The sequence below is a fragment of the Microcaecilia unicolor genome, chromosome 1, assembly GCF_901765095.1.
Source record: "Microcaecilia unicolor chromosome 1, aMicUni1.1, whole genome shotgun sequence".
Taxonomy (NCBI): Eukaryota; Metazoa; Chordata; class Amphibia; order Gymnophiona; family Siphonopidae; genus Microcaecilia; species Microcaecilia unicolor.
The window spans coordinates 573,768,688-573,790,479 of record NC_044031.1 but is presented as its reverse complement, the minus strand read 5'-3'; the positions used below and the strand labels follow the sequence as shown (position 1 = coordinate 573,790,479).

The 21,792-nt window shown below is 43.3% G+C and overlaps 1 protein-coding gene across 1 annotated transcript in view; it reads left to right on the top strand.

Moving 5' to 3' along the window:
* TNFRSF11B (TNF receptor superfamily member 11b) overlaps nucleotides 1-21,792 on the top strand; it is an 88,221-nt gene that overhangs the window by 19,895 nt on the left and 46,534 nt on the right. Inside the window, exon 2 of the mRNA XM_030218370.1 lies at nucleotides 20,418-20,787. Within this exon, the coding sequence (XP_030074230.1) occupies nucleotides 20,418-20,787 (370 nt within the window). The remainder of the gene's footprint in view (nucleotides 1-20,417; nucleotides 20,788-21,792) is intronic.

Genomic DNA, 21,792 nt, shown 5'->3' with positions numbered 1-21,792 from the left:
CTGTCTTCAGAGCGAATCCCCTCTGCTTTTTTTCCTCTGAAATCGAACAGGTCTTCTCCTGTTCTGTTCTCAGGGGCCTCTCCTTACCCTGATCCCAGAGCACTCTTTTCAGTCGCTGCTTTGGTAGCAGGGCTTTCTTGTTGTTCTTCCAGCTCCAGATTATTGTACCAGACCGAATACCCCCTTTCTCTCCACTGGTCCTGGTGGGGGGGTACAATCAACCTTACCCTCAATATTCAAAACCATTTAACTAGCCAGGAATGGCACCTGGCTGGTTAAATTGTTCTTAGTTGGCAAAGCGCTAATATTCAGCATGAGATAGCCGGTTATCTCGGCTGAATATTAGCACTTGGCGGCTAGTCAGATGACCAGATATGTCACATGACATAGCCACTCAGCGCCGATATTCAGCGTCTGGCCAGCTAAGTTTGGTGGCCAAATATGGCCACATCAATAGATGGAATATCTTTGGCCGGTTCCAACTTAACCGTCCAAAATTAAACTGGATATTCAATGCCAGTCACCAGAAACAGCCTGGTATTCAATATCTGGTCTCAGTGCTGATCGCAGGAGTTAGCCGGGCTAACTCCTGTGGTCTGAATATCGGACCCCGTGTGCTTAGCAATGCAACAGTTTTTATTACACCCTCACTCCACCCCCCATATGACATCTCCTTTCAATCACATAACCATAATCCTTCCCAACCAAAACACCCCATGACATCACCATGAACCCTCCCTTACTTCTATCATATCCCCTTTCAGTTGTCTTTTTTCAAAGTTGAGAATCCTAACCTCTTTACCCTTTCTTCTTAAAGGAGGCATTCTATACCCTTTATAGAAACATAGGAAAATCAAAGCAAATCAAAAATTACAACTGCACAATAGTAATTCAGTCCCCTGCGGGTTGCCCCTTCCCCCAGTCCCCACTAACTTTAGCAAATGAAAATACATTGTTATATAAGCTGTAATATTCTTATTAAAGATTCTTATTAAAGATTTTCTCACCCTTCCTCTCTACAGTCAAAATCTTAAAAGTGATTCCAAGAATCATCGCCAGTTTCTAACCCCAAGCTATTTGGTACTATTTCATAGCGCGAGGACAATGATGTCTAAGTTGTAAAACTGTACAATCCTGCTGAAAAAGCAAAGCCTTTGTTTTTTTCCTGAATGTCAGTTACCCTCAAGCCTGAGAACTCCTGGCACTGAATTCCAGAGTTTTGGGGCATAATAACTAAATGTTCTTTTTCTCGTTTGCATCAATTTGATTTCTTGAGGTCTTAATATATTTAATAGAACTTGGGACAGAGGGCATTAATAACATCATGATTATATACTGGCACCTGTTCATGTAAAGCTCTGAATACCAGTCAGAAAGTTTTTGAATATAATTTTTTGTCATTCTATTGGCAGCCAATGTGTCTTTCTAAGGACTGGAGTAACATGGTCATATACCTCCCTGCTTGTTACTAACCTGTTAGCTGTTTATGAAACTATCCGGTTTTGCAGAGCTGTTTTTTGTTCAAGCCATGATAAAGGTTATCAGCCTGTTTAAATTGTCTATCCTGATGATTATCAGGGCATGAATTGTTGATATAAATACTTCAGAGTCTAATAGGCCTCCAGCCCTTTGTAATAAATGAGACTGGCAACTGATACCTAGATGACCCTTGAAATATGGTTTTCCAGTGAAATTCCAGAATCTATCAACATTCCAAGACACCACATTCCATCAGATGATTGTCAATACAGTACCTTTGGAGGGTCCAATGACATCACTACTACTACTACTTATCATTTCTATAGCGCTACAAGGCATACGCAACGCTGCACACCATACACAGCAATCAAGATGGACACCTGAACCCACTGCTCCCACCCCAGAACAAATAACCTCAGTAAATTAGCTGTTCTCTCTCCAAGTTAAAGCTAGTAAGGGGAGGGGGGTTATCAATATGGGCTACTGTTTAGATGGGTTATTTTACCACAAATCATGCTATTTTAGCACAGGGTCCCATTTTATGCAATGAAATCCTATGTTAACATAGCATGAATTGTGGAAAGATAACCTGTCTTAACAGTAGCCCATGTTAATAACTTCCCCCCTAAATGATGTGTGTGAGCTGGACAGAACTAAGCTGCAGGTGGATGGGGTTGAAAAAGAGACTTGGGATCTGAAAGAATTATGTGGGTGAAGCTGGTTCACGGCAATAGCCTAATAAGGTTTGTGGAGACCTTAAGATGGCAGGTGTGTTGGCTGAGATGCAAGACATGGTTGCCTGAGTCCACATGGAAGGGAGTTGGAGGGTGGTTTGAGTAGCTGAAAGAAGCAATATGAAGTGTCAAGAGTGATATGCAAGAATTAGTAGTTGAACTCTCGACTGATGGGTGAGCTGGGGCAAAAAAATTGAAAAAATGGAGAGGAAGCTGAGAGAACAACAACAGGGCATACAGGCCCTGACTCACCAAGTGGAGGTTCTAGAGAAAGGGAAAGGGAAATGGGACTTGATATAGTCCTTTCTGAGGTTTTTGCAACTACATTCAAAGCAGTTTACATATATTTAGGTACTTATTTTGTACCAGGGGCAATGGAGGGTTAAGTGACTTGCCCAGAGTCACAAGGAGCTGCAGTGGGAATCAAACTCAGTTGCCCAGGATCAAAGTCCACTGCACTAACCAAGTGGATTGTAACATGAAACTGAAGGACTTGGAAAACAGAATGAGATGCTGTAATATTTGAATTCAAGGATTGCCAGAAGAATGTGCTTATCAAAAGTGTGAGTTAACTACAAAAACTTTGTGAGGCAGTGCTGCAACAGGTACACCAGAGTGGAACAGAAGCAAATCAAAGTGGAGAGAGTGCATTTAACTTTGGGTCCCTTACAAATGAACAAACCTCAGGACATAGCAGTATGTTTCCTAGAATATTCTATCGGACAGAAAATCTTCCTAGAAGTGACAGCATTGGGAAGTTTCAAGTGGGAAGACCGTGATTCACAGATATGTGTGGACTTAACACCAGTAATCTTGTGGAGAGACTTTGCTGAGGATATCAAATTTCTACAAGAGGAGAATCTCAGATACCTTTGGCTATTCCAGTTTGGAATAATGATTACAATAGAAGGGACCACTGTGACTGCACATACAATTAAGGAAGCAACCCATGATCTACAAAAAATGGGCCTCAAGAATGTGCCAGCACTACCATTGGCGGAAATTAGTGAACTGGCCCAGCAGATAGAAAACCCATGGGCATAAGTAGGCAAAGGAAGAAAACAGTTGCGGTGCTGTGACAATGACCACACTTGTCAGTGGGGGGAAACACAAACAAATATGAGAAGCATATATGGTTTGAGGCTGATAAGCTTGAGGGAAACTTTGGTGGCGTTTTCTGGCTTGGGGGCATAAGTAGGTTTTGAGAGGGCTCCAATAGTGGGGACAGGTGGGGACGGGTTGGATTTCTGTCCCCATGCAACTCTCTACTCTGTTCTGAACTATTTCCAATCAGTGTCTTTATGGAAGTTTGATTTCCAGAACTGAGCGCAGTATGTGAGTTTAGGCTCATTAAGTGCACAAGTTCAGTCCACGAGGGTCACAAACAGGGCAGGTTTTCAGAATACCCCTAATGAATATGTATGAGTTAGATTTGCATAAATTGGAGGCAGTGGACATGGAGATCTATCTCATGCACGTTCATTAAGAATATTCTGAACACCTAGCATGTATGTGAGCCTTGACTGAACTGGTGCACCTCCGCCTTAGGAGAACATGTTTATCTCCTTTTTCTTGTTAATGATATCTTTCTACATTCAAGCGCACTGTGAACTTGTCAGGCTGCTTTATAACCTTAACTGGCACCTTTACATTTCACAGTACCTGGGATGATTGTACCTGTGTCCCTTACCTGCTTCACAGTTTTGAGATCCTTCTAACTGATAAGTTTAGCAGATGCTCATATTACATATAAAACTGAATAGAAATGTGAGGTATGTTGTGGGCATTTTTTAAAATTCAGCAGTTTCAGGTCCCATTGTAATGTCTGCTTTCTTTTGTAGAATTACGTCAAGTACTTTTCATAATCATTTATGATTCTGTGTCCTGTCTAGACATACCTTCCTCTTTGCTGTATATACTGAACTAAATATCTTGTTTCTGATTTTTGCCATCTGCTGGTCTCCTTTCTCCTTTTATCTTAATTATTCTTTCTTACATTGTAGGTCTCTCCCTCACAGCTGTATATTTAAAAGTCTTAGCACTCCCTGTTATTAAACGGACAATATTCTCTTCTGTTTGGGCCTTTGCTTATCAAACTTCCTTCCCTGTAGCGCTGATGATAACAGGATTTTCAAAATCAGCATGCAGGCCTGTGGGCAATCCCAGCACTTTAAGATATTTTGGTGACCTGGTTGATGTCTGTGACTCATCATTCCCATCTGACAGTGGATGCATGTTGTAGTACCCTGTTATAGCAGAACCAGCTGGTTTTGCACATCGATAAACAATGCCTTCATGAATTTGGAGTTGTGGCTTGTGCATATATAATTATGCACACATCTCTTCCCTGTAGCTAAACAGTGCAGTGATATCATGGTCCAGAAGTGTGACAGCTTAGATCATATCTATATCTATATATCTATATATACATACATACACACATCTATCTATCTATCTATCTATCTATCTATCTATCTATCTAGATATAGATAGATAGATAGATAGATAGATAGATAGATAGATAGATAGATAGATAGATAGATAGATAATAGATAAAGAGAGAGAGAGAGAGAGAGAGAGAGAGTTACTGCCCGATATTTAGTGCTATTGAACCAGCCCCAGCCAGAATGGCTGCTGACCGGTTAAATAGCGCTTAACCGGCTGTCTACCAATATTCAGCGGGCAATATCCAGCTATCCACACTGAATATCCCCGGTTAGCGGACAGCAGATAACCGGTTATATCATGCAATATAACTGGCTATGCGCCAGCTTTAAAACCAGTTTTAGCGGCCATAATTGGCTGCTTGAAAGCCTTGTATGTCTGTGGCCGATTTGAAGATAACTGGCTAAGTCTGAATATTTACATATAAATCTAGAAACACAGTCTTAGAATAAGCAACAGGACAAAGTTATTCTTTCTAAGGAGGAAAACGCCTCAAGAAGCACCTCTTCCGCTATTTTGCAGGAGGAGGGCTAGGGCTTCTTCACCATGAGCTAAAAACCTCCTTGTCAAAATCGCTTATCTTCTCGTCAAATAGAAAAGCACTGCCTTAACATTATAAGGATTTACTTAACTTAAAGGTGTGTGCTTTCTTTTACTCTTCAGCTGTTACTCAGACCATGGTCAATGTTGGCCCCCGTTTTGCCACTGCTGCTTCAGAACCACCAGTCACAAGTTAATCCGTTCAATCTGCTGAATGTTGCATGAAGGGTCTGAATATTGACATAACCGGTTATCTTCAAACCACCTAAAAATAAACTGGATTTTCAATGCTGGTCATCAGATATGGCCCAGGATTGAATATCCAGGCTTAGCACCAACCACAGGAGGTAGTTGGTCTAACTTCCGCGGTATGAATATCGGCCCTATAGTGACTGGAAAAAACAGGACCCCCAACATTTTTTCCAGATAACCCAAAAACAAATGTACTGTTATTAAAAAGTTATTACTATTATTGACAGGTGTTACTGCAAGATGCTGTAAAAACTGGGTGATCCCTGTTTTCAAAGTGACCTCAATCAGGAAGTGATCATTAAGATCTGTTTTAGCAAAATGGCGTTTAGTGAAGAAGCTAAAGTTGCGATTATATTTTTGTGACACTATCAGGTGAATTTTCGAAAGAGAAGGGCGCCCATCTTCCGACACAAATCAGGTATGGGCATCCTTCTTGCAAGGTTGCCCAAATCGGCATAATCGAAAGCCGATTTTGGGCACCCTCAACTGCTTTCCGTTGCAGGGACGACCAAAGTTCATGGGGGCGTGTTGGCAGTGTAGCGAAGGCGGGACTGGGGAGTGCTTAGGAGATGGGCGTCCTCGGCCGATAATGGAAAAAAGAAGGGCGTCCCTGACGAACACTTGGGTGACTTTACTTGGTCCATTTTATTTCACGACAAAGCATCAAAAAGGTGCCTGAACTGACCAGATGACCACCGGAGGGAATCAGGGATCATCTCCCCTTACTCACCCAGTGGTCACTAACCCCCTCCCACCCTCAAAAAAATCTTTAAAAATACTTTTTTGCCAGCCTCTATGCCAGCCTCAAATGCCATACTCAGGTCCATCGCAGCAGTATGCAGGTACCTGGAGCAGATGCAGTGGGTGCAGTATACTTCAGGCAGGCGGACCCAGGCCCATCCCCCCCCTACCTGTTACACTTGTGGTGGTAAATGTGAGCCCTCCAAAACCCACCAGAAACCCACTGTACCCACATCTATGTGCCCCCCTTCATCCCTAAGGGCTATGGTAGTGGTGTACAGTTTTGGGTTTTGTGAGGGATTTGGGGGACTCAGCACCCAAGGGAAGGTAGCTATGCACCTGGGAGCTTTTTCTGAAGTTCACTGCAGTGCCCCCTAGGGTGCCCGGTTAATGTCCTGGCATGTTAGGGGGACCAGTGCACTACGAATGGTGGCTCCTCCCACGACCAAATGGCTTGGATTTGGTCGTTTTTGAGATGGGCGTCCTCGGTTTCCATTATCACCGAAAACCGGGAATGACCATCTCAAAAACGACCTAAGGATGACCATCTCTAAGGTCGACCTAAATTTCATGATTTGTGTGTCTCTGAACGTATTATCAAAACAAAAGATGGACGTCTATCTTGTTTCGATAATATGGGTTTCCCTGTCCCTTCACGGGGCCGTCCTGCTAGGACGCCCTCATGAAAACCTTGGCGCCCTGTTCGATTATGCCCCTCCACGAGGCATATGGTACAAAGTGTTTGCTAAGGGAGTTCCCTAATAAAGGTCAGACTAATGTATTTTCAAAAGTCATTCTAAGGGGCTCATTTTCAAAATAGAAAAATGTTTAAAATGTGGCATAAAGCAGCATTTAGACATTTTGGTTGCCAAAAAGTTCAAATCGCTATTTTCAAAAGCAATTTTGCAAATGTTTATCTATGTAGATTGTCTAGAGTGCATCCAAATCACAAGAGGACATGTTAGGGGTGGGACTAGGGTGTTCCTAACACTTAGACTTTTTCTACTTTAATGGAACAAAACCAAAACATCCAGGGCTACAGTTTAAAAGATTTGGTCTACACCTGTTTTTATCACGACCTAGTCATAAAAAGGTACCCTAAACAACCAGATGACCTCTGAAGGGATTACTTTATGACCCCAGCCTTAGTCCCCCAGTGGTCACTGATACCCTCCCAACCCCCAAAGATGTGAAAGAAACAGTACACACCAGCCTCTATGACAGCCTTAGATGTTATAACCTGTCCTACTGGCGAATCAAGCAGGTCCCTTGAGTAGCCCAGTGGTTGTTGCAGTGCACTGTAGAGAAGGGGACCCAAACCCATATCCCACTCTGTTACACTTGTGTGGAATGTGTAAGCCTTCCAAAACTCACCAAAAACCTACTGAAAACACATAGAGGTGATACCTACAGCCATAAGAGCTATTGTAGTGGTGTATGGTTGGGTATAGTAGGTTTTTGGTGGGTTTTGGAGGGCTCAATATACAATATAAGGGGATAATGGTGAGATGTATGCCTGGGAGATTTTCTCTAAAGTCCATTGCAGTGACCCCTAGGGTACACCACTGCTCTGCTGGGATGTCTGTGTGGCCAGTCTACGAAGAATGCCGGCTCCTTCTATATCCCAATGGCTTAATTTTGTTCATCCTTCACTTGGATTTGATTTTTATTCTTTGAAAATGAACTAAAAATATAAATGCACAGAGCATAAAAACATCTAGCAAGTGGCCAGTTTTGAAAAATAAAAGATAAACTTTCTGCTGTTTCGAAAATCGCAATATTTGCCATTTGAATTCTGGATATTTTGAGCAAAATGTCCAAAGTCGGACTTACTACTACTACTACTTAACATTTCTAGAGCGCTACTAGGGTTACGCAGCGCTGTACAATTTAACAAAGAGAGACAGTCCCTGCTAAAAGAGCTTACAATCTAATAGACAAGTGAACGGTCAGTCCGATAGGGGCAGTCAAATTGGGGCAGTCTGGATTCACTGAACGGTAAGGGTTAGGTGCCGAACGCAGCATTGAAGAGGTGGGCTTTAAGCAAAGACTTGAAGACGGGCAGGGAGGGGGCTTGGCGTAAGGGCTCAGGAAGGTTGTTCCAAGCATAGGGTGAGGCGAGGCAGAATGAGCAGAGCCTGGAGTTGGCGGTGGTGGAGAAGGGTGGTGGACTTAGACGTCATTTTGAAAATGTCCCTCCAAATGTTTAAAATAATTGCAAAGTATTTTGAAACTATTTATGGGGGTCTTGTTTTTTTCCAGACAATGTGAGGACGATGTTCAAACCACAGGAGACAGCCGGGCCGACTCCTGTGGTCAGTACTAAGCCAGGATATTCAATGCCGGGATGTTTCTGGTAACTGGCATTGAATAACTAGTTTATTTTTGGTCGGTTTGTACTTAACTGGCCAAGTCAATATCCAGTTAAGCTGAGCCCAGCCAAAGATTGGCCCTGCTATTTCAGTGGCCCAATTTGGTCACCAAACTTAGCTGGTGATACACTGAATATTTATTATTCATTGATATTTATATTTACATTATTATGGCATCTCTAGTAATACCTCAATACTTAACTATAACCCTCTTGCATATTTTCTTCTGGTATTGCATGATCACTGCAATCAGAATATGAGTTCTCTGAAATGAAATGGACATGGAGGAAAAAAGCTTTCTTGATTGAAGAAGGTGCACAACTGTTGATAAATCTTTATAAAGAAGATCTTCATTCATCAGGAAGGAGTATATGAGGTGTTAAAGAGAAGAGCAGCATCAAAAGGGGGAACTAAAACTAGTTATCGAGTGCATCGACCTCAGGAGACTGAACAAAAACATGATTTTTTTGTGCATTCGAGGAAGTAAAACTTAGGGAAGTGATGCACAGTCACTTATTGAAAAGGAAAGTGATCTTGTTCAGTGCTGTTTTTTGTGGTGTGCAGGACAGATCTTGACAGGTACTTACAGTACCTCCTGAGCTATTGAGCTATAGCCCTAGACTTATAAAATACAATCGAGTCAAAATTTAAATTTCACGACCGGCACTTGCTTTACAAACCAGTTGTGGTATTTCAAGTATTCATAGATTTTCAGCATTCTATATGGATAGTGAGAAACACTGAATGTTCCTTTATTTGGAAAGCTGTGATATTCATATTGCTAAGCCCGATGATCAAAGGTGAATAGAGGCACTAGAGACCACTAGCACTGGACTAATGCCTGCATTTACCTGTGTCTCTATGATCACCGGGCTGAAAGCGCTCGAGCGAAGACATAATGCAGAGCTCATTTAAATTTGATTTAAATGAACTCTGCTTGTATTCTCCTCTTATGAATAGAGAACAGCACTCTCGATCGTAGAGACAGTATAGCGCCTTAATCAGGGGCGTAGCCAGACTTTGGCGGGGGGGGGGTCCAGAGCCAAAGGTGGGGGGCACATTTTAGCCCGCCTCCCCCAGCCGTCGACCCCCCCTGCAACTTTTGACCCTCCCACCAACGACCCTCTCCCGCCAATTTTGACCCCCCCCCCCCCCCCGTCGCAAGGTTCCTTTGCTGGCAGGGGTCCCCAACCCTCGCTGGCCTTAGTCTTCTTCAGAGCCGGTCTCCGGCACGTTCACTCACTTCGCTGATCTGTGCTGTGAGTCCTGATGTCCTGCACGTCCTGCATGTTTCCACTTAAAGGAATGTGCAGGACGTGCTGGATGTCAGGACTCACAGCACAGATAAGCGAAGTGAGCGAAAGCGCCGGAGACCAGTGCTGAAGAAGACTAAGGCCAGCGGGAGTTGGGGACCCCCACCAGCAAAGGTACGTTGTGGCGGCAGGGGGGGGGTGGTGTTGAAAGTGGCAGGGGAGGATCGGTGGGGTGGTCGAAAGTGGAGGGGGCCCGAACTAAATCTTTGGGGGCCCATGCCCCCCTGGCCCCCCCTAGCTATGCCCCTGGCCTTAATCCTATGCCAGCTCAGATCTGGTGTTCAGTTTAAGGCCCCCACATCACAAACAGCCAGAGCTTATGTACTTATGTAGCTTTCATTGTCACCCTGTGCTGCCACCATGTCCTGGGGGTCCATAGGACCCCTGGATCCACTTCCCAAATCAAGACCCTGGTGGCCTAGTACCCTCCCCAAGTAAACCTATCCCACGAAAACATGCAGGGCTGGATGTCCAGCATATCTCCAACCCCCCCAACCCCCCAACACACAAAAAATATACCTGGTGGCCCAAGTTGGTTGCCGACACAACCCCCCACCCTCCTTGGTGGTCTAGTGGTAAATCCTTCCCCATGCCTCTTGTTGGAGGAGGGAGCAACGTTCCCTTCTCTTCCAGCCAGTGTGTCCTACAAAATGGTGGCTCCCTGCATTGCCCAGTGTTTCTCTCTGGTATGGTTGGGAAGCCCCACCCAGTGCATCCCAGGATGCACCAGGCAGTTGCCTCCATTTTGTAGAATGTACCACTAGACCACCCAGGAAGATGGGGCGGATTGCGTTGGTAGCCCATTTGGGCCAGCAGGCATATTTTTTGGGTGGGTTAGTTAGGGGAGCTGGAGGTCCACCGGACCTCCAGCCCCTCATGTTGTGGGGGGGAGGTGTGAGTGCTTGGGGGGAGTATTAGATCAGCAGGGTCTTGTTTTGGGAGGGGGTCAGGGAGTCCTATGGACCTCCAGCCTCTGTGGTTGACAGATTCAGGGGTTTGACAGCCATGACCTGTCAAGCAAAAATGAGAGGATGCGCTCAGGCACAATCTTCCTGCACTTTCACAGGATGATCGACATTAATAACACATATAAAATTTGCATGTTATTAGCATTTATCATTGGGGAGTTAATCCCCTCCACCGTTACAGCGCTATTTTTAGAGCACTGTTTCTGAGCAGCGTGAGGAATTGAACATCAGGGACCCAGATAGCTCCTGGGTAAAATGAAGACAGTTATTTTTCTGTCCTAACTTTGGGCCAGATGCACTAAACTTAACGAGCCATTAACGAGCAAGTAGTAAACCGTGGCATGCACTAAATGCTTCTCCGAGCCATTTTCCAATCACGGTAGCAGCTAACAAAAACGGACAGGGAGAAGGATCTTGGGGTGATAGTATCTGAGGACCTGAAGGCGATGAAACAGTGCGACAAGGCGGTGGCCGTAGCGAGAAGGTTGCTAGGCTGTATAGAGAGAGGTGTGACCAGCAGAAGAAAGGAGGTTTTAATGCCCCTGTATAAGACGTTGGTGAGGCCCCACCTGGAGTATTGTGTTCAGTTTTGGAGGCCGTACCTTGCGAAGGATGTTAAAAAAATGGAAGCGGTGCAAAGAAAAGCTACGAGGATGGTATGGGAGTTGTGTTCCAAGACGTATGAAGAGAGACTTGCTGACCTGAACATGTATACTCTGGAGGAAAGGAGGAACAGGGGTGATATGATACAGACGTTCAAATATTTGAAAGGTATTAATCCGCAAACGAATCTTTTCCGGAGATGGGAAGGCGGTAGAACGAGAGGACATGAAATGAGATTGAAGGGGGGCAGACTCAGGAAAGATGTCAGGAATTATTTCTTCACAGAGAGGGTGGTGAACGCTTGGAATGCCCTCCCGGGGGAGGTGGTGGAGATGAAAACGGTAACGTAATTCAAACATGCGTGGGATAGGCATAAAGGAATCCTGTGCAGAAGGAATGGATCCACAGAAGCTTAGCTGAAATTGGGTGGCGGGGGAAGAGGGGTTGGTGGTTGAGAGGCTAGGATAGGGGAGGGCAGACTTATACGGGGTCTGTGCCAGAGCCGGTGATGGGAGGCGGGACTGATGGTTGGTAGGTGGAAAATACTGCTGGACAGACTTATACGGTCTGTGCCCTGAAAAAGACAGGTACAAATCAAGGTAAGGTATACACATATGAGTTTATCGTGGGCAGACTGGATGGACCGTGCAGGTCTTTTTCTGCCGTCATCTACTATGTTACTATGAATGCAGATGAGCAAATTAGTACCCCAATGTGTATAAATCGTATTGTAATTAGATGCACTACCGTTTTCTGATTGCCTAACTGTGGAAAATCTAATGGGAGGTCTGTACCTCACGTTGGGGCTGCACAGCCTCTAAAAACTTCTATAAATGTAACAAAACAAAAATTGGGAAAAAAACATCCAAGTGCTCGTCAGGGCCGTCCTTCTAAAATGCCTAACATGGACGTCCTTCACAGAAACATTTTTAAAAAAAGGACAGCCCTGACGAGCACTTGTTAGAGCCGCGGGCCAGAGCGCAAGCTGCAGCCGCCGGTACAGCCGGTGATCCCTGCCGCCCTACTCTCGGAAGAAGGGGGTAGATTGCGGCTGAACGTGCAGACCTTCCTCCCTGGGAACGTGCAGCTCTGGGGGCGATGGGGGGTGAGAGTTGCACCAAATTACCACCGCCGGCATCGGGACGTGCGAGGACGCCTAACATGGAAGTCTTTCACTGAAACATACAAAAAAGGACTGCCCTGATGAGCAATTGGACGTTTTTCCCCAGATTTTTTTGTGATGGGTGTTCTTCTGCGAGGACGTCCAAATAAAAAAAACTATTTAGATGTCCCTTTCAATTATGCCCCCCTCCAGGTCTCTCTCTGCCAATCACAGCGCGTTTAGCTGTCACTGGTGTCAACTCTTCCATCCTACCGAAACCCTTGAGTCCTTATTCAAATCCCTTCACCATCACTTACATTCTCAATAACTAGCCTCTCTATCCTAGAATCTCTGCATAAGTCTGAGATCCTGCTCTCATGCATTCCTCTGTTTCAGTATCTGCCCTCCGAGTTCTTTTTTATATTATCAAATTATCCATTGCCTTTGTCTTTCCCCCTATATTTCTTCTTCCCTAGCATTTTGCCCCTGCTGTACTTCTTCACCTCATAGTATCTATCCTCGTCTCCTTTCTCCCAGCATCAGCATCAGCCTCAGCCTCCAGCACCTTTCTCACAGGTCCAGCATCAGCCTTTGCCTTTTTCTCCCAGCCAACAGCTTCCAGGTTCAGCCTCATCCAGAGCCTTTGCCCACAGCATCAGCATCAGCCCTTGTCCCAGTCCCAGCTTCCCGTCATTGGAATCAACTCTTGCCCATTTGCTGTAGGCCACTAGCATCATCGTCAGCCCCAGCCCCCTTTTCCTAGTTCCGGCCTCAGCCCTTGCTCCCCAGCATCAGCTTCTGTCCCCTTGTCTCAGTCTCAACCCCCCTCCTCAGCATCAGCACTTGCGCCAGCTCTCTTATGCTAACCCCAGGCTAAGCATCAACTCTCTTGTCCCAACCTAAGCCTTAGATTCAGCACCCTCGTTCCAGTTTCAGCATCAACCTCCTTCTAGTTTCAGCATTCTCATCAGCCCCCTTCTATCTCTGTTCAGCATTTGAAATCTCAGACAGTGGTAAGACTTTCCTCTTTTGCTCCCCCTATGCTCTCCTTTTGTTGCCAGCACTGCAGGGGAATTTAAAACATGTGAGAACAGGCACTTCCTGTTTCTCTCAAGAATACAGGTAGTGACTGTTCTCATGTGTTTCAAACTCTTCTGCACTACTGACAGAAGGAGAGCAATTAACAGAAGCAAAAGAGGAAAAGCGTGCTGCTAGAAGGGTTATGCTGATGAGGCGAGCTTTTGGTGTCTTCAGCTTGGGATCCCAGAGCCAGTACCTCATTGGCCCATCCCCTAAACTGGCCCTGCCTAGCAGAAGTGGCCTAGAAGATTATGAGCTTATGAATTCTTAGAAGCTAAGCAGGTGAGGCCTAATCAATACCTGGGCAGACTAGTACCAGGGACCTCTGCTGCATTGTGCCAAGGAAAGGTCACAGATACTATGGTGGGACTACGGTCATTTAACCCTTGACACTCATGGTAGAGTACAAAAAAAAAGTTAAAAAAAATCATTGTTAATAAATAGAAATAAAAACTAAAGGTATCATCTTATTTTCTTTTCTATGTTTTGTTTTATTTCTATTTATTACCTTTAAAAGTGGACTAACACAGCTACCACATTACTTTTTTTAATCAACGAATGGAATACAAAGCTCTTGATAAGAATGCACTGAGGTAAACAATACAAGGCTGTTCCGTCTTCAAAAATGTGACTGTGGCATTATCTGAACTCTCTGACTAGTAAGAAAGAAGCAACAAGATCCAATATGCAATGAGTTAGAGAGAATGTGGACACTCTGGAGCACCAAGGCATGGGAATAATCACTCTTTCATTACTTCTGAGGAACTACTTTAGAGAAGCTGCAGACTGTGAACAATACTTCAGCTTTGATTTGAAAAAAAATCCATATAAATAGAATACTGAACTTTTCCAAAGTCACTGCAATTTCAGGGCAGATGTATTGTTATTTTCACTTCACTGTTGAATGGCACCTCCAAGGTTCTTCAATCTAGCAATTTTAAAATTCTTAAATGAAAATTAATAAAAAAAAGACGGCATTTAGATACATCTGCAAAAAAAAAAGCTAAATTAAACGAACAAACATAAAAACAAAACAACCGAATAATTAAAAGCCATGCCGCACAGTTCTTCAGAATAGGGCTTCCCACAGCAAGACTGATCACCCCACAACCAGCTGAGTTTTTAGATATCCAGAATAAATATGCATGAGATATATCTGTATATATTAGAGACCACCTTATATAGAAATGTATCTCATGCATATTTATCATTGATATAATAAAAATGCAACTGGCTGTAAGGTATCCAAGGCATGACTTGCCTTGCTTTAGAAATAGTGACCCTTGGATAATGTTGTTTTTTTTTGGGGGGGGGGGGGGAACTCAGCTCCATCTAGCTATGTTTATCTAATATTTATAATATGGCATGTTACACCACATGTGACATGCACCATGACAGCAGATATAGGAAGGAGGTGTCCAGCAGTGATAAGGCAGGGTAGTAATGAGAGCTCCCGCCACACAGTCCCCTCACATGTCCCAACTTATAGTTCAACCTCTGTTCTTCTGACACCAACAAAACCTCTACGGTAGTTGCTTACTGGCTTACTAGCAGGCCTTCCCACCCTACTGTAGCCTACCCTGTTTAGATTCCCCCTCAGTTTAGTCGACTCCGTTAAGTAGCTGACATTGTTATTGATTACAAGCTTACATTCATGTTATAGGTGTCCAATATTTTCAAGGCTAGGTTTCTTACACTCAGACAGTAGGTGGGAAAATGTGGGATACAAAAGCAATAAATAAATAAATAAAATTCTGTCCAGAGTCATCTAGATGAGAAAGCTCAGTGTACCCCTAACCTTATGTGCAGCCATTTGCACCAACTGAAACATGGCGCAAATGTACGCACCTGTATTAAGCACGTATCCGCATTGTTCAATAACAACATGTATTAATTTTAGGAACACCCCTATTATACCCATGACCCACCCATTTCTGTGCCCCCTTTTTCAGATTGTGTATATATTTTAGGCACAGATCTCATGCCTACATTTACATGCCTAACTTTAAGCATAGCTTATAGGATAGTGCTTTTTTCAGAGCCGATTTTTTTGGTGCCACATATAGAATTTAGCCCATTATATTTAAACCATTTTGGTCGTACCACAGAAAGGCAGTATATCAAATACATGACCCTTATCTTTACCTTTAAATAAGAAAATCAGAATAAGTACATGTAGGGCCTGAGTCAAAAAAAGGCTCAGCTTTAAATTTGGGTCTCTAAGGGGTCTTTTTACTAAGCCCCAGTAAAAAAGTGGCCTGTGGTAGTGTGGGCGCGTGTTTTGGGCACACGTTGGGCCATTTTATACTGTGGCTGGGGAAAAGGACTTTTTTAATGGGCCAGGAAATGGGAGTGTGCTGAAATTAAAACTACCTCGCCTATTTACGGCCTGAGCCCTTACCACCAACCATTGACTTAGTGGTAAGGGCTCACACGATACCCATGCGGTAACCATACAGCACATGCCAACTGCTGATTACTACCGGGCACATGTGCTAGCCCAGCAGTAATGGCAATTTGGTGCACACTACCTATGTGTTAGCCCCAGGGGCATAGCCAGACTTTGGTGGGAGGGGGGTCCAAAGCCCGAGGTGAGGGGGCACATTTTAGCCCTCCCCCCGGTGCTGCCAACCCCCCTGCCATTGCCGACACCCACCCCCCCACCATTGCCGACCCCGTCGCCGCCGCCACTACCAACTTTGCCCCCCCTGCCGACGACCCTCTCGGCCCCCCTCCCGCTGCCAACCTGCCGTCGCCTACCTTTGCTGGCAGGGACCCCAACCCCCGCCAGCTGAGGTCCTCTTCTTCCCGGAAAAGGCTTCCTTCTGTTTCTGACGCCCTGCAGGACGTCAGAAACAGAAGGAAGCCTTTTGCGGGAAGGAGAGGACCTCGGCTGGCGGGGGTTAGGGTCCTCCGCCAGCAAAGGCAGGCAATGGCGAGGGTGGGTTGGTGGCAGGGGGGTCGAGAGGGTCGTCGGCAGGGGGGTCCAGGGCTAAATCTACGGGGGCCCTGGCCCCACGTAGCTATGCCACTGGTTAGCCCTCCTGCACCTTAGCAAAAAGGGCCCCAAGTTACTGCCTACAGTACATTTGTCTCCTGTTTTCAGTCTAACATAGAAGCTGTTTTTTTTTCTTTTTTATTGTTGATAAACCATTTAAATTTACGAGCTTATATGAAAATACACCTAAATTTAGGCCTGCCATTCATTTGCCTAGATTTAGGAGCCTAATTTAGGGGCCTAGTGCTGAAAATCAGTGCTAACTTCCTAACTTTTATCCCTGCCCTAATTCATCTTCTGTTGACATCCACTTTTTAGGATCCTAAATTTAGGATTTTTTAAAGATGCCAAATTAGAAGCATAAACCCTTGGAATATAGACATCAAGGGATCTAGTTCAGCATCAGATCTTGGGATGAGAATCCTGATTTTTAAGCTTAACAAAACATCTATCCATGCTTTTAATTATGCTTTAAATCAAGGACCCACAGACATTTCTCTTTCAATGTTTTAAATATAATGATCTGTCCAGATGCCTCAAGTTCAAATTCTGATATTCTTTTGAACTTAAAAAAAAAAAAAATGCAACGAAGGCTGCTACATTGGAGAAGCAAGTCAGATGCTAAAGAAGAGATTTAATTTACACAGACACCAGATGAAAAATGCTAGTACCAATAAGGATGTCACACCTGTGAGGCAGCACTTCACAAAACCAGAACACTGTACCAGTGATTTCATGGTAAGAATCCTGAAAGGGAACTTTAAAACAATACAGGAACATAAGACCTTTGAAGTCAGAATGATTAAATATTTTGACACCCACCAGACAGGACTTAACAAAGATCTGGGTTTTCTAGCCCATTATAAACCATAAAATTGTACTGCTTTGTCGCCCTCCTGTCTCCATGCATATGTTCCTGTCTCTCACCTATCCACCCCCATCCTGTTAGACTGTCACTGGAATGCTTTGATGTTTCACTTATATATACTGTCATCTACCAACATTTGCTTATTTCCAATCTGGCGAAGAAGGGCAACCTTCGGAAGCTAATCAAGAAATGTATTAAGTTAAGTCCAATAAAAAAGGTATCATCTTATTTTCTTTTTCATGTTTTATTTCTATTGATTACCTTTAAAAGTGGACAAACACAGCTACCACACCTCTCTACTCAAGCTCATTTTTAAAAGAGATAGACATCCAAAAAGTGACATGTCAGCATTTGGATGTTTATCTCACAGAAAAGTCCAAATCAGTATTATCAAAACCTCTTTTTGGACATCTATCTCTGAAGTCCATCCAAATCTCAAGGGGGCGTGTTCAAGGCATGACTTGGGCGTTCCTAAGACATAGACATCTTTCAGCAATAATGGAACGAAACAAAGACGTCCAAGACTAAAGCTTAGACATTTTGAGCTAGACCTGTTTTTATAACAAATAGCTGTAGTGAGAATTGAACCCACTTCCCCAGAATCAAAGTCTGCTGCACTAACCACTAGGCTACTCCTCTACTCCACAGAAGAGGTGCCCCAAATGACCAGATGACCACTGGAGGGACTCGGGGATCACTTCCCCTTACTCCCGTGGTCACTATCCCCCTCCCACCCCAAAAAAATGTGATTAAAAATATTACTTGCCGGTCTCACATGTTATACTCAGGTCCATTAGAATAGCATGCAGGTCCCTGGAGTAGTCTAGTAGTGGTGCCGTGCACTGCAGACAGGTGGACCCAGGCTTCTATCTCCCCCTACTTGCTACGCTTGTGGAGGAAACTGTAAGCCGTTCAAAACCCACCAGAAACCCACTGTACCCACACATTGGTGCTCCCTTCACCTGTAAGGGCTATGGTAGTGGTGTACAGTTGGGGTAGTGGGTATTGGGGGGCTCAGCAGACACGTTAAGGGAGCAATGGTCAGATGTGTACCTGGGAGCATTTTATAAAGTCCACTGCAGTGCCCCCAAGGATGCCCTATTGCTTTCCTGGGATATCACTTTTCCACTATTCTACCTGATGCCAGGTTTTCTATAACATCTGAGCCTTGTGTCTATTGTTTATTGTTGATTTGGGCTTTGAATTCAGATCTATAGATGAAAAGGAGGTCTCATTACATATATCTAAATACCAGAGTGCTATTTTTCCATACTTCATAGCAAGAGTGTACATTCCCTAATTACCTGTCTGTCCCAATGCAACTGAATCTTTTACCTCCTCAGTGCATGTAGATAGTTTTATCCCTGTGTGGATTCTCTGATGCCATGTGAGGCTTTCTTTCCAACCAAAGCTTTTACCACACTCAGGACATGGAAATGGTTTCACTCCTGTGTGTATTCTCTGGTGAATTTTGAGGTTTACCTTCTGACCAAAGCTTTTACCAGACTCTGTACATGCAAATGGCTTCTCTCCTGTGTGGACTTTCTGATGCGCTTTCAGATTTACATTACAACCAAAGCTTGTACCACACTTAGAACATATGAATAGTTTCACTCTATTGTAGATTTTCTTGTCTATTTTGTACATTTTGCATTTGGACGTTTTTTGTTTGAAAATGGACCAAAAAAATAAAACATCCAAATCACAAAATATTTTTCCAAACAGCATTTTCAAAAGGAAAAGATAGACTATTTTTTTGTAGAAAATGACCTTTCCTGTTCTGATTTTGGACATTTTACAAAAAATGTCCAAATTCAGACTTAGAGTCATATCCAAAAATGCCCTTTGTGCATTTGACTTGTCCAAGGTCACAAGGAGCAGCAGTGGGAATTGAACCCATGTTGCCAGGATCAAAGCCTGCTGCACTAACCATTAAGCCACTCCTCCTCTGTTTTGGATGTTTTGCATTTGGACATTTTTTGTTCGAAAATGGACCCCCAAAAAAGACATCCAAATCACAAGATGTCCATAGCATTTTCAAACATAAAAGATAGATGTCTATCTTTTTTGAAATGACCTACTTTCCTGTTCAGAATTTGGACATTTTTGTAAAACGTCCAAATTCTGATTTTGACATTCTATCGAAAATGCCCCTCTAAATTACTGTACACTAACTGGTTAGCACACGGTAATTTTACAAAATGGCTGAATGCTAATGGCAACATTAGCACACGGCATTAATGAAAAAAATTGAAAAAATACATTTTTATGGTTGCGGTAAAAATAGCCTTAGCATGCGGGAGAGACCCGCGTAAGGGCACACTAAGACCTTTTCTCATCGCAGCTTAGTAAAAGGACTCCACAGTGTTTTAAGATTTTTTTGTGTGCGAAACATTTGTTTGATTGTGAGTGAGTTGGTTTCCCAGCCTCTTTTGTTTTGTGTTTTAATGTATGCAGTCTATAGGGGTGTGCATTCATTAGTTTGTATCTGGATCGTCACAGTGCCTTAAAAAATTCAGTACATGCTAAATTGATTTAATGCGCACTAATTGACAGCACTTTAATTCCTTGGTTAGTGAGCTTTAAATCCATTTAATGTGCACTAAAAGTTTTCCATTAAAAAATGTGTAAAACTAACAACAACACAAAAACAATTTGGGAAAAGTTCATGCAAAAACAAAAACTAGCCAAAATGTTCTTGCCTGTTCAGGTCCCTAGTAATCCAAATTATGGGCCCTGTTTACTAAGGTGCGCTATCATTTTTAGTGCACACTAAAAATTAGCGCACGCTAATGCTAGAGACACCCATAGGAATATATGGGTGTCTCTAGCATTAGCACATGCTAAAAACACCCTAAATTAAATATCTAAAGATTATGAATCTAACAATTTATTATTCCCCCCTCTATGTTTTCTTTACAGATATTTAACATCTCAGTCACACCAATTGTGCAGGAAATATCTCCTCCCAAGTACTACCGTGAAGATCCCGAAACATCTGTGCAGTTAATTTGTGACCAGTGCCCTCCAGGAACCTATGTTAAGCAACACTGCACAGCATTCAGGAAGACTGAGTGTGCCCCATGTCCCACTAACCACTACTCAGAGCACTGGCATTATAGTCAAGAGTGCCAATACTGCAGTGGAGTATGCAAAGAGCTGCAGTATGTCAAACAAGAATGTAACAGCACTCACAACAGAGTCTGTGAATGTACTGACGGATGGTATCTGGAACTTGAATTTTGTTTACGGCATAGAAAATGTCCTCCCGGATTTGGTATCGTGCAGCCAGGTATGTCATTTTATAAAGTTTTTTTTCACATGGATATGCCAGCACATGTGTGTAAAATGCATCTTATATAATTAATCTCCCCTCCTCCCAAACACATAAAAGTGTACAAAATGACAAGAATGTGTGAATTTTTAATCCATTTGGGTATAGGTGGATTGCATTTTATGTTTAAAAGAATGGAGCTTTGAAGCCCTGCAGATCTCAAATGTATTGTGTAATTCCTTGTTCCATAGGCTTAAGTTTGAAGTAAGAAAGAGAGCTGCTTTGTTTTAATTTATTTAAAACTCCTGTTCCTGCTTTCCCATGTTCCAAAAAGCAGTATACAACACTATTACAACACCAAAGTAAAACAAACTATTTTAAACTAAAACTTGGGAAAAACAACATTCATGCCCTCATTCTCCCACTTTCCTCCATTAAACACAGAGGATAAACCTACATAAACCACATTTGTATAGGTTGGTTCAATGAAAAAACTCCAATAAAAATAAAGTAAAAACAAAAAACAAAATTGCATAAACCAGCATAGATGGATTCCCTCTTCTATCTTTCCTCAGTTACAACTTATTTAGAAAAGAGCCAGGCTTTTCATTTCTTCTGAAAAATTCTATAAAGCTGCTCTAACCTTAGCTCCACAAGAAATTGATTTCACAATTCAGGAACAACCACTAAAAAAGCCTGAGCTCTAGGTTTCACTTGCTTCACCTTCTGAACCATAGGGACCTTCAAACTTGCCATTTAACTCAGTCTTAATGCTTGACCAAGCACATATCACTCTAGCCTGATGCTTATGTAGCTAATCCTTTTCGCCCTCAGTATGCTAAAAGGCAAGGCCAGCAACATCTTGACTGTCACCAGCAACCTGTATAAGATCTTCAACAATTTTTTTCATTCAATATCTTTATTGATTTTTTTTATAGCATTGACAATAAGCATACAAAAAGCAACACAGAAAACACACTAAAATCCTTAACAACAGGGGAATCAACAAGTAGACCACAATGA